The sequence below is a fragment of the Heptranchias perlo genome, chromosome 43 (genome assembly GCF_035084215.1).
Source record: "Heptranchias perlo isolate sHepPer1 chromosome 43, sHepPer1.hap1, whole genome shotgun sequence".
Taxonomy (NCBI): Eukaryota; Metazoa; Chordata; class Chondrichthyes; order Hexanchiformes; family Hexanchidae; genus Heptranchias; species Heptranchias perlo.
The window spans coordinates 6,533,523-6,546,300 of record NC_090367.1 but is presented as its reverse complement, the minus strand read 5'-3'; the positions used below and the strand labels follow the sequence as shown (position 1 = coordinate 6,546,300).

At 43.5% G+C, this 12,778-nt stretch overlaps 1 protein-coding gene across 17 annotated transcripts in view; it reads right to left on the bottom strand.

Moving 5' to 3' along the window:
- LOC137306476 (neurexin-2-like) overlaps positions 1-12,778 on the bottom strand; it is a 1,403,359-nt gene that overhangs the window by 1,113,967 nt on the left and 276,614 nt on the right. The window contains exons 4-5 of one of the 17 annotated variants that reach the window (XM_067975720.1): positions 6,824-6,847; positions 4,596-4,637 (exon numbers count right to left, since the gene is read on the bottom strand). The exons of 15 other annotated variants lie outside the window; for them this stretch is intronic. In XM_067975720.1, coding sequence (XP_067831821.1) covers positions 4,596-4,637; positions 6,824-6,847 — 66 coding nt within the window. Of the gene's footprint in view, positions 1-4,595; positions 4,638-6,823; positions 6,848-10,061; positions 10,087-12,778 lie in introns of all 17 variants that reach the window. One more of the 17 variants, XM_067975733.1, reaches the window with a different exon arrangement.

Here is a 12,778-nt window from a genome sequence, read left to right as displayed (position 1 = left end):
TGGCTCATGCATTACTCAATGATGGTGGCCATATTGTTTGCTGCTTTGTAAGTGAGTGTTCAAATCTAACTCTCGGCAGACACAGACGGAGAGAGTTGATGTTAATCAGTGTCAGGTAAGAATAAAAATGATTGTGTCCTTCTGAAAAGTTCACTTATTCGCTCTGTTAGAATTCTTACAATAACCTGTTTAATAATACAGCCTTTCCACTCCAGGATTTCAATACAGGCCTTTTCACTCTTGTCACTAAGGAATAGGCCTTTCACAGTCTGGTCTCGAGAACAGGCTTTCCTACTTCTGTCACTCGGTCACAGACTTTTAATCCTCACCCTGAATAATGAAGCACAGCATTTAACGGGCTTTGTTGAGTTCTTGTTATTCAGGGCATTACCTTTTTTAAATTAAAAAAAAACCCATCGGGTCATGCAGCGACGTGCAATGGAAGTACAGCACTGTTTTATATCTCAACTCAGTTAGTGCCGTGTATCTTCACGAGTGCTGAGTGCCAAAGTGACTGACCCCAAAGAGCAGGGCTACAACACCCCTGAAAATGACAAAGTACTGAGATTTATATCCTTTTATAAGAATGGGCGTGTGGGGCATCAGTCAAAGGAGACTTTGGGAAGGAAGCAGTGTAATATTATCACATGAATGCTTAACATTACTATCAAAATCTTCTGTTTGCTATCTTAATGAGGAAATTAACTCATTTATTTTAAATGGGCTAACTCCTCTGTTAAGATAACAAGACAGGGGAACTTAGAATCAGACAGAATAGGAGGCCGTTCGGCCCATCGTTCCCATGCCAGCTCTTTTTGAAAGAGTTTTCAATTAGTCCCACTCCCCTGCCCTTTCCCCATAGCCCTGCCTATTTTTCCATTTCAAGTATATATCCAATTCCCTTTTGAAAGTTACTATGATAAGTTGATATGAATAAATTAAGTGCTCGTACAATAGTATCGCGCAGCATAACTTCCCGGCTCAGACCACAGCCGCAGTGAGAGAACCAGAGAAAAGACTTCTAATGTAGATGTATTGTTTGTTTATTCCCTTCTTATCCCACATATATACAGGTCGTGAGTGCATTCCACTGACCTGCTCCTAGGCCTGCGTTAATTGGGCTCTATAACCCAGTTCCAGGAACTGTTCATTAAGCTATCCAGGAAGAATTCGCCTTCTCATGGGAAAATACCCGATCTCGGCTTCAATCCTCGATATACTGGTGTCGAGTCTCTAAAGGTAGCCTTGACAGAATGCTCTAAATAATTCAAAACTGCTGTTTCTGTTATTAATTTGAATATCATTCATTCATTCATTCATTTATCCCATGGAACATCTCCTCTCCCCATGCCTTCCCCAGGAGAATTTAAATTTGCAGCGACTTTTAACACCTAATTGTCAGACTCAGCATGTGTGAAGCTCAAACTTAACAACATTGTCGCGAGAAAGACTTGGATAAAAATAGGCAGGAACAGAAAAAGTTTCAAATGTGAGAAGTGAAAAAGGACTTGCATTTATAAAGTGTCTTATCATATTCTCAAGATGTCTCTGATTGCTTCACAATGAATTACTTTTGAAGTGCAGTCACTGTTATGCAGGCAAATGTGCAGCCACTACAAACAGCAAATCAGATAAATGACCAGTTAATCTGTGTTTTACGGGATACTAGTTGAGGAGGAATGCCAGGACACCAAGAGAATGCCTTGGTCTTCCATGAATCGTGCATTGGGTCAGGAGGATACAGCGTCAGGAGGCTGCAGCACTGGGCTACAAAAAATTTGCACACTTTAAACTTTTTCTGTGAATGGAGTATCAAACAGTAGAGAGCAGAAGGAAAAATGACAAGGCAATTTAAAAAAAAAAAAATCCTATGACTCTTCTGACCCACATACCATAGGGTTGATCTTAACCCTCCCTGCACAGCCAGAATGGTACAGGCGGGGGTGTTAAGATGGCAGGAGGCCGCGCCTTAGTACTGACTCATTCCAGCCCCCACCTCTTAACTGATCTGATATCAGGCCCGGGAAAGCCGGCCGCCCCAGGCAGGGTCCTACTTCATATGCAAAAGTCATTGACCGATGACTTCATTGGTGTCGCGACCCCATTTTTAACTCAAAATCTCAGGAGGCCTGCATGGCAAACCCCGACAGCGAGAACTGGTGGGAGACAGTGGAGCGGCACGAAGAGGCAAAGGTAAGCATAAACATTTTACTTTTCTGAGGAATCTTTGTGGGCTAGGAGGAGCAGGGAAGCTCCTGGAGCCTCCCCAGCCTCTGCCTTTCTTATCCCTCCCAGCACCGGCACCCCTCCCCAACTGTAATGTCAAGCCAAGGACCGTTTGCTTGGGTCCCCAGCGTCCTCGGGCTCCAGACCCAATTTCTGCTCCCGCCTTCTGGCCGTGACAACACTCCCGCTGGTTTCGGGCAGGTGATAGTGCTGCTGCATTTAAATGAGGCCCAGTAGTTAAAATGGCCCAGGCCTTACGCTGAACTCATCCCTGCCCCGAATTCGCCCCAAGTTAAAATCAACCCTCAAGAGTCTGTACTGGTCGTTATGGATGTCGGTCACATAAGATTAGTGTTTACTGTAAGCAGATAGCCTTTAAAGACCTTGAAATGGATTGAAACGCTTTCAGTTCCATGCTAATCGTTCCCTGAGTGTGGAAATGAATTCCCTCCTCTCTGCCTCTCTCTCTCTGTCTGTGTTGGAATCAAATCTCCATTTATACAAATAACACATGAATATTCAGGAGGCTGAGGCACCAGCGAGGGAGCTTAACACAGTCCTCACTTTCTTACTTGGTAATAAATAGAACTCTTAGACTTCCAATAGACCGTATCACTGACATAATTAGCTGTTCTGGTTCAGCGTCACTAGTGAAACTGATGCACCTGGTGCAGTCACTCAGCATGGAATTTTGCATAGACACCAGGGGAGGAAAGGACAACAATATTTGAATATTTGATTACAATTCACAGCATTCACTGACAAAAAGGCACTTTTCTGCACAGTGTTCAAGAAAGCTGGTTGCAATTCCATTAGATTTTCCCTTTTTCTGGTGCCAAGGCTTTTAAGGCATGGGCCACATGTCCCCACTATACCTCAAACATCTCCCGATCTATCCAGGATGATCCTGACTCTTGAAATTTCAGACAAACGTTTCAACTGCAATGTTTCATTACCGTGTCTTGGAGCTGTCTAGTAAAGTGGTTTCCCTAATTTTGGAATCCAGGCTTTCCTTGGGATCTCGTGCTATACTTGTAAGAATTTTTGCCTCTTCCACACTCCTCTCTGGTAACTTACTTGCAACTGCACTTCCATTGTCCCTTTCACTCTCTGTCCCTCCTTCTTATCTTCTATATTATCTCTATATTACTGCCTTGGTATTCACATTTTTATATATTAATGACACAGTGCCCCCCACCACCCAACAACCTTAGGCGATTAGTGGTACCACGCTGGGGGTTGGAGTATAAGATTAAGGAGGTCTTGCTGCAATTATATATGGCTCTGGGGAGACCACACCTGGAGTACTGTGTACAGTTTTGTTCTCCTTACCTAAGGAAGGATATACTTGCCTTAGAGGTGGTCCAATGAAAGTTCACTAGATTGATTCATGGGATGAGAGGGTTGTCCTATGAGGAGAGATTGAGTAAAATGGACATATATTCTCTGGAGTTTAGAAGAATGAGAGGTGATCTCATTGAAACCTATAGAATTCATAGAGGGCTTGACATGGTAGATGCTGAGAGGCAGTTTCCCCTGGCTGGAGAGTCTCGAACTAGGGGTCATAGTCTCAGGATAAGGGGTCAGCCATTTAGAACCGAGATGAGGAATTTCTTTACTCAGGGTTGTGAATCTTTGGAATTCTCTACCCCAGAGGGCTGTGGATGCTCAGTCATTGAATATATTCAAGACTGAGATCGATAGATTTTTGGACTCTAGGGGAATCAAGAGATATGGGAATAGGGTGGGAAAGTGGAGTTGAGGTCGAAGATCAGCCATGATCTGATTGAATGGTGGAGCAGGCTCAAGGGGCCGTAATGCCCATTCTTGCTTCTATTTCTTATGTTCTTATGAGGATGACAGTCACAATGCATTGAGGGCCTGAGACTGTATCGTACTGAAGTCCAGCAGCAATAGCACAATAGGGATTGGCACTAAGACAATTGGATTGTTCTATAATAATATTTACATTTGCATAACACATTATCACATCAAAATATCTCAAAGCACTTCACACAATGAATTGCTTTTTGGAGTGCAGGTACTGTTGTGCAAGTGAATGTAGCAATTATTCTGTATCAGCAACGTCCCAGAAACAGCAATGATATGAATGACTAATTTATCCCTTGTTGGAGATTTAGGGAGGAATGTTGACCAGGACACTGAAAGAATCATGCTTTTTTGGATCGTGCCATGAGATTGTTAATATTTACGTAAACAGGATCTTAATATTTGGAGCTGAATTCTCCTCTCGTTGGTGGGTTAACTCCTGATAGGGTTGCCACCACTGGGAGGGAGCCAAATTCAGTTCAGGTGCAGCCACCAGCTGTCTCGAGGAGCAGCATCCTCAGGGGGGTTTCAACAGGAACAAGGCCTCCTGTTTTCTGATGCATCTGTGGAGGTGTTGCCAGCTGAAATCAAGGCCAGAAGGGACAGATCTTGAACACAGAGGGCAAGATGCCCCATAAGAGAGTTATTCAGGCTGTATAGAGGGAGATGGCAGAGCCTACCCTTGTAAATAAAGTCAGTCTTGCCAATCCACATCCTCTACCACTCATACAGCTTTTATTCATTTCCTTACCTTTCTCTCAGCACAGGGGAATCTCTCTAATGCAGTATTCAACCTGTTGAAACACTCAGACTAATCTGGCAACTCACATTGTCTGCAACAGGGGAGTCTGCAAGGACTCTTCATTTAAAGGGATAATGCACCTCTATCTCTCATCACCATGGGACGCGTGCGCTCATTTGAGGGCAGTGCCCCTGCCACTCACATGGCTTCAACAGTCTCTTCTCTCCCTCCAAAGGAAAAGTTTGTGCACAGCCACGTCAAAGAAATGAAACCAGAGAAGGTGCACCATCGTTGCAAACCCTCAGTCCGCATGTACAGGAAGTTCTGGAAATCGTAGGCAAACCGACGTGAGAGGCTATGGGAGATTAAGGTGCTGAACCTTGGTGGGAAGCTCAAACCTCCTGACCCAAAGAAATACTACCAAATGAGCCAAGCTGCTACACTGGATTGTCCAACTTGGAGACAAATGATCAATCCAGAAATCAAATATATATTAGTCAGTTATCCAGTCCTGTAGGTGCATTACGGGTTTGTACCTGTCTGTTGTAATCCCAATGTAACTGGCTTTCAACGTATATTGCATCACACAAGATCTTAGTACACATACATATGCTGTACTACATGACAAGATGTGGAGATGCTGGTGATGGACTGGGGTTGACAATTGTAAACAATTTTACAACACCAAGTTATAGTCCAGCAATTTTATTTTAAATTCACAAGCTTTCGGAGGCTTCCTCCTTCCTCAGGTCTGTCTGCACACTGATTGCCTTGGCAACGGGCAGTTGAAAAAACTGTCTGTAATCACCAAGCATTGTTCTGTGATTTATAAATGCGATTTCATTTCGAGGATTTCATTTCCAACAACGTTCACCTGAGGAAGGAGGAAGCCTCCGAAAGCTTGTGAATTTAAAATAAAATTGCTGGACTATAACTTGGTGTTGTAAAATTGTTTACAATTTACATGACAAGAGATGACTCAAATACGGATGAAAAGGATTATTCAGCCCACTGAGCTCCAGTTCCCACAATTTCCTCCCCATCACAGCACCTGACTGTTTAAGTGTTTCCATGCCTTTTGCCTCCACTGCCTTCTCCAAAGGCCTTCCCATGTGTTGATCACTCTTTGTATGAACTAGAGCTTCTGACAGCAGTCCTAAATTTGTCTTGGGCCACTTTGACCCTGCACCCCTTGCACAATTGTCACAGCTGATTTTGAAGTAGTGTTCCAGACTGACCTTCCCTATTCAGTTTGCTATCCTATATACCCATATAATCTCATCTCTCAGTCACTCCCTTTAATGGCTGTAAATCCAACTTATTCCAGTCTCCTCCTAACTTAGGTAAATCACAGTCAAGCCTAATCATGTTTTCACCAAACTCTAAACCTATAAAGACACTATAAACTAAATGGGACAATTTTAAAGGGGATTCAGGAACACCGAGACCTGGGGGTTCATGGGCACAAATCTTTGAAGGTGGTTCTTCGTGGACAAGAAAAAGCTGAGCAATTTTCCACATTGTTGAATAGAATGCAGTATTGTAGCTGTACTGTAACAGCCATAGCTTGGGGCTTGTTTAGTTCTGGAGCACTGGTCTTCAGCGCTACAGCGGGATGTTTATGGTGCCCGTAGCCTTTGCTGTGTGCAGTGCACTCAGCCATTTCTTGATGTCAGTTAGAGTGAATTGAACTGGCTGAAGACTGGCATCTGTAATGGTTGAGACCTCGGAAGGAGGCCGAGAAGGATCATCAACTTGGGCACTTCTGGCTAAAGGTGGTTGCAAACATATCAGCCTTGTCTTTAGCACTCGTGCTGGGATCCACCATCGTTGAGGGTGGGGGATGTTTGTAGAACTTCCTGTTAGTTGCTTCCACAACTGGATGTGGCAGGACTGCAGAGCTTTGACCTGATCTGTTGGTTGTGGAATTGCTTAGCTCTGTCTATAGCAAGTTGCTTCCGCTATTTAGAATGCATGTAGTCCTGTGTTGTAGCCTCATTAGGTTGGCACCTCCTTTTCATGTACATTTGGTGCTGCTCCCGGCATGTTCTTCTACACTCCTCATTGAACCAGGGTTGGTCATCTGGCTTGATGGTGATGGAGGAGTGAGGGTAATGCTGGGCCATGAGGTTACAGATTGTGGTGGAATACATTTCCGGTGCTGCTGATTCAGCTAACCAGTAAATCCTGCTGGAAAGTCCACAAGTAAGAATACTGGGTGAAGCTAGAATCAAGCTGGGCTGTGGCATCCCCCATGGCCCCCAGTACTTAGACTCACACATATAGGTGGTAGGCGTCTATGGAATAGTACCCCAGCATAGGTCGGCCCCTTCAGGAGAAGAGGGCGGAAATTGAAAAATAATTTCTTAAACAAGAAATGTACTGACTCAGGCACTGAACATGTGACTGATTTAGTGATTTGATCAACAACCAGACTCCATAAGCATTAATTATGGAGGCTGCAAGAACGAGCCCCTCACAAAGCCAAAACTTGCAGCTTTCTGTAGAACCGTACTGCCTGATTAAGGCATCGTGCTTAAAGCGTGGTTGATTTAACAAGTCAACAGAGCCTAATCACAGTTGACTTCACCCTCCCACAGTCGCGGTGACCCTGCCGATTAATTGAGACCAGTCATGTATTATGAGCTTGCTTATACTCCTGGAATTATGGTAAGAAAATTTCCTGCATAATTGAAAAGGCTGTAATCCATCAAACTGTCAGGGTCAGCGACACCGTTCAGATTTGGAGTGAAGCCACCCTCATTCTGGTTTTAAAAAAAAGCTGTTTACTTCTCTCACAAACAGGCAGCTATGTGCGCTGAAGTCCATGACGCTTTGTCAGTCTCTACCATTTATTAGGTAGATTGGTGAAATGGACGTCAGAAAATTGTGTTGGTGGGGCTTCGTTGACCAGTGCAATTAGTTATTGCATATTTTGGAACAAAACATGGATCGCGCTTTACTAACTTGGAGATGGGGCACATTTTTTAAAAAAAAATCTTTGCACAGTCTTCCTTAACAGGTCCTTTTCCGGCTCTCTGCATGTTCTCCGACAACAATCCTGCATCATTTCAGATTAGGTATACTGCAGAATGCAGCAAAATTTGGCACAAAGACACTACTCTGGTGGAATAAAGACTTCTCAACAGTGCCAATCGACTCCAATACTTTAACATGAAACTATGCCATTAAAAGAAGCAGCAGTGGTATTCTAGACTCTCAACCCTTGAAAACCTGATTTTAAAACATTGCAGATTGAGAGATATGTCTGACGTACATCTACGTATTAGGAAGTCTAAAAGGCTATTCAGGGTGAACACTTTTACTGTATAGTGCATCTAGACTTGCAGCACCACCACTCCAATGGTCCTCCATTAGTACCAACACCCTAATGGGGGAAAAAAAAAATCACGCTTAAGCCAATAGCTTGCATTTTGCATGTGCGCTGCTTATGTCACATGATAAAAATGCAAATACAGTCTTAGAGCTAGAGTAGGGAAAAATTGACAAATTCAGACTGGCTCAGTAGCATCAAGGCCAGATGCCAGCAGCCAGAACAAGGAAAACAAGAGCCAAACATCAACAATGACAGATCAAGAAGAACAGTAAAGAACAAACTGAAAAGCTGCTGCTTCATTTAGATATGCAGCTGCCAGGAAGAAGACTGTAGACATACTTTACTTCAGATGAGAGATTGAACCGAGGCCCACCTGGTTCAGGTGGATATGGCACTATTTGAAGGTCAAAGAATTCTTCTGGTTTTCTGGCCATGTTATCTCTCAACTGACCGTACCAAAAATGGATTATCTGATCATTCATCTCACTGTTCTTTGTGGTACCTTGTTCAGCGCAAAACTGCTACCATGTTTACCCACATCATAGTCACTACACTGTGTAATTTACTGCTATTGCACTTAATGTCATTTCTGCGAGGCTTGATAAGGCATTATATAAATGCAAGGTATTTGTTTGCCCAGTCAACCCAACTCACTACTGTTTGTCCATAATATCAAACGCAGTTTCCACCCCATCCAGTCCTGTCAATGGCTCTGCTCAGAGATCAAGCACAGTTTCATGCATTAGCAACCACAGACCAAAATAAATTGCAAAACGGGGATGATGGGAATCCAAAAACTTGTTTTTGAAAACTGCGTTATCCAGGGCTACAGCAGAAAATTATGGGTCTTATCAATGGCTGTCATATCATGACAAATCACTTGCCTTACTTTTCATTCATCACCTCAAACTACTCTCACCACAACTACTACCACCAATAACAGACATATACCCACCAGTACTTCAGCCTGGCATTTTACAGCTTAAAATGCTCTCCAAGTTTGCAAGACCAAATTCTACAACTGTACTGTTGGGTGTTTTCCACAATCCGAGTAGACTTGATGTGAAAATTTCACTCCCACTATTACACTTTAGTGAAATTATAATAAACACATTGTCTTGAGTGTATTTTTTTCAATGTGCATTAGTGGAAATTCATTGCTAATTCTCTGTTTAGACATTCTGAACAGGCCAGTCATGTCTCGAGAAACAAGACCGACAGCCTACACAACATAATGGGGAGGAATTAAAATCGGATGGACCCGGATAAACAAATAGTGTCACCTATCTACCATTAAGTGTGCAATTATTTTTTTAAAGTAAAATTCTCCTGAAGCATTTCTTGGCTACTCATCTTACTGAAATGGGGATGTCCTGTCATTGGAAAGGGTACAGTAAAGAAACCAAGCAAAAGCAACTAGGGAGCTGGGATAAAGTTCAAAAAGAAAGATTTGCATTTATAATATAGCACCCTTCACAGCCTCAGGAAGTCCCAAAGCACTTTGCAGCCAATGAACTACTTTTCAAGTGTAGTCACTGTTGTAATGTAGGAAACGTGACAGCCAATATGCGGACAGCAAGGTTGCACAAACAGCAATATGATAATGACCCAATAATCTGTTTTTAGTGAAGTTGGTTGTGGGAAAAATATTGGCCCAGGACACTGGGAGAACTCCCCTTCTCTTCTTCGAAATACGTCCACCTGAGAGGGCAGATGGGGCCTCGGTTTAACATCTCATCCAAAAGACGGCATCTCTGACCGTGCAGCACTCCCTCAGTACTGCACTGAAATGTCAGCCTAGAATTTGTGCTCAAGTCTCTGGAGTGGGAGTTGGCCTTCTGACTCAAGTGAGAGTGCTACTACTGAGGCACGGCTGACACCAGAAGAGGGAATGTGACTGGGCAGATCGATTTTAAACTATTTCACATACGCGGTGAATATTTGGACTGCACTTCCCAAGGAAGTGATCAGAGTTAATAAGATCGGTAATTTTGAGGGGGAGTTGGACCGACATTTGGCAAGAAAATCAATGAGCCACAACTTCCTCCAGTTCAGCATTGATCCCCATCACTAACTCTGCACCCTTGCCACTGATTCCATCCACTCCCTGGCTAGTCTTTCAGGATCAACCAAAACGTTCATAATTTTGGCATCCTATTAGACCAAGCTTAGTGTTCTTAGTGATGGATTGGATATGGAGAGCTACCAACTGAGCCACAGTGTCAACTGAGGTAGCACTCTCGGCTCTGAGTCAGATGGTTGTGGGTTCAGGTTCAAGTCCCAGTCCAGAGACTTGAGCACACAATCCCTGCTGACACTCCAGTGCAGTACTGATGGAATGCTGCACTGTCTGAGATGCCATCTTTCGGATGAGACATTAAACCAAGGCCCCGTCTGCCCTCAAGTGGACGTAAAAGATCCCATGGCACTATTCGAAGAAGAGCAGAGGAGTTCTCCCCGGTGGCCCGGACAATATTTTTCCTCAACCAACACCAGTAAAACAGATTATCTGGTGATTATCATGATGCTGTTTGTGGGACCTTGCTGTGTGCAAATTGGCTGCTGTGTTTCCCACATTATAACAGTGACTACACTTCAAAAGTACTTCATTGGTTGTAAAGCGCCTTGGGACATCCTGAGTTTGTGCAAGGTGCTATATAAATGCAAGCCTTCATTTTCTTTTCCCTGTCCTTCCCTCCTCCCTTTTTTTTTCTCTTCCCCTGGAGGTATTGTCTGTCAGTTCTGGTGAATGTTAACAATTGTAATGGGAAGATGATAGCACTGGTATTCTGGAAAGATGGGCCAAAGGGCCTTCCTCATCTGAATCTAACCTGTGAATATTAGTGGGCATTGGTGGCAACCAAGAATGCAATGCATGGATCTTCCTTGCCCTTCAGCCACATTTGGAGTAGGTGGTGAGTAACAGTTTATTCACACTGCAGATGCCAAGATACTGGGCCACAGAAAAAAAAAATCAACTTTGCAAAAAAAGATGCAAGGCAATATTTTGGAATATAGGTTTCTTTCTGTGTCTGGTGCTGAATTAGTTACATTACAACACTGCATTCTTTTCTATTTAAAAGTCACAGTTGCCAATCCTTATTTCTGATACTATTCCAGCAAATCATGCAATCTTTGGTGAGGAATTGTTCGGAAATGTCCTTCTACTCTTCAAGGGCCTGCTTATCAGTGCATGAGGCGCCCATCTGGCAGCCATGTTGGAGCCAGATTAAATCTGAACACGCAGTTTAGCTTCAGCTGCCCTTTAAGAGGAGCTAAGAGGTTCCGTGTTGCCAGTGCTTGCATCCCACTGCTTTGTGTCTGGAGCTATTACTGTTCCAATTTTACTTGCATCTAGAGGAGATGCAAAAAAAGGAAACTGTTTTGTCCTGGCGACTTTTTGTGAGTGAAATTGCAGCAGAGTTTGAGTTAATAGAATAAACTGGTCTTTTGTTCAGTAGAGCATTATTGCTCCTACAAAATCATTCCATCACATTCTTGCTACTTGATGCTTCCTTATGGTGCAGAGTTGGGTGTTTTGGGGTATGCCGGTTACTTCATCAGAACGCAAATACACAAACAATTTTTTGGTCATCAGGTTCAGGTATGCCAGTCCTAGAGAATGGGACGCTTTATGTTTCATAAGAACATAAGAAGTGTAGGCCATACAGCCCCTCGAGTCTGCTCCGCCATTCAATAAGATCATGGCTAATCTTTGACTTCAACTCCACTTTCCTGCCCGATCCCCATATCCCTTGATTTCCCCTACAGTCCAAAAATCTATCGATCTCAGCCTTGAATATACTCAACGACTGAGCATCCACAACCCTCTGCGGTACAGAATTGCAAAGATTCAAAACTCTGAGTGAAGAAATTCCTCCTCATCTCAGTCTTAAATGGCCGACCCCTTATCCTGAGACTATGCCCTTTTGTTCGAGATCCTCCAGTCAGGGGAAACAACCTCTCAGCATCTACCCTGTCAAGCCTCAGAATCTTGTATGTTTCAATGTGATCACCTCTCATTCTTCTAAACTCCAGAAAGTATAGGCCTATTCAACCCAATCTCTCCTCATAGGACAACCCTCTCATCCCAGGAATCAATCTTTTGGGTACCCAATGTCAGCGTTCCTAGGTCAGGCATGGTTTTGTTTAGATGCAGATTGAAGTTCCTTCTCCAATGCCCCAGCAACAGGACTCAAGCCATGATTTCACTCTTCCCTTGCTCTATCCTACTCTGTCGGCTTTAGACAGGACAAAAGGTGACAAACTGTCTCGTGATGCAGAAGCATTCGTTAATGAAGCATTTGCAATGAATTTTCATCATCAGCAAAAGAAACCCCAGAATTCATGATATGGTTCCAAGCTCCCTGCCCTACTCCTATTCTGTCCACTCTCCAGATTTGATATAGGTAAGGTAGCACCCCTACTATATTTAGATATATATTAGCCGATCTCCTATGATATTGCTTATCATAGAAAGTTACAGAGCAGAAGGAGGACATTCGGCCCATCGTGTCCATGCTTGCCGAAAAAGAGCTATCCAGTTTAATCCCAATTTCCAGCACTTGGTCCGTAGCCCTGTAGGTTACGGCACTTCAAGTACTCATCCAAGTACTTTTTAAATGAGGTGAGGGTTTCTGCCT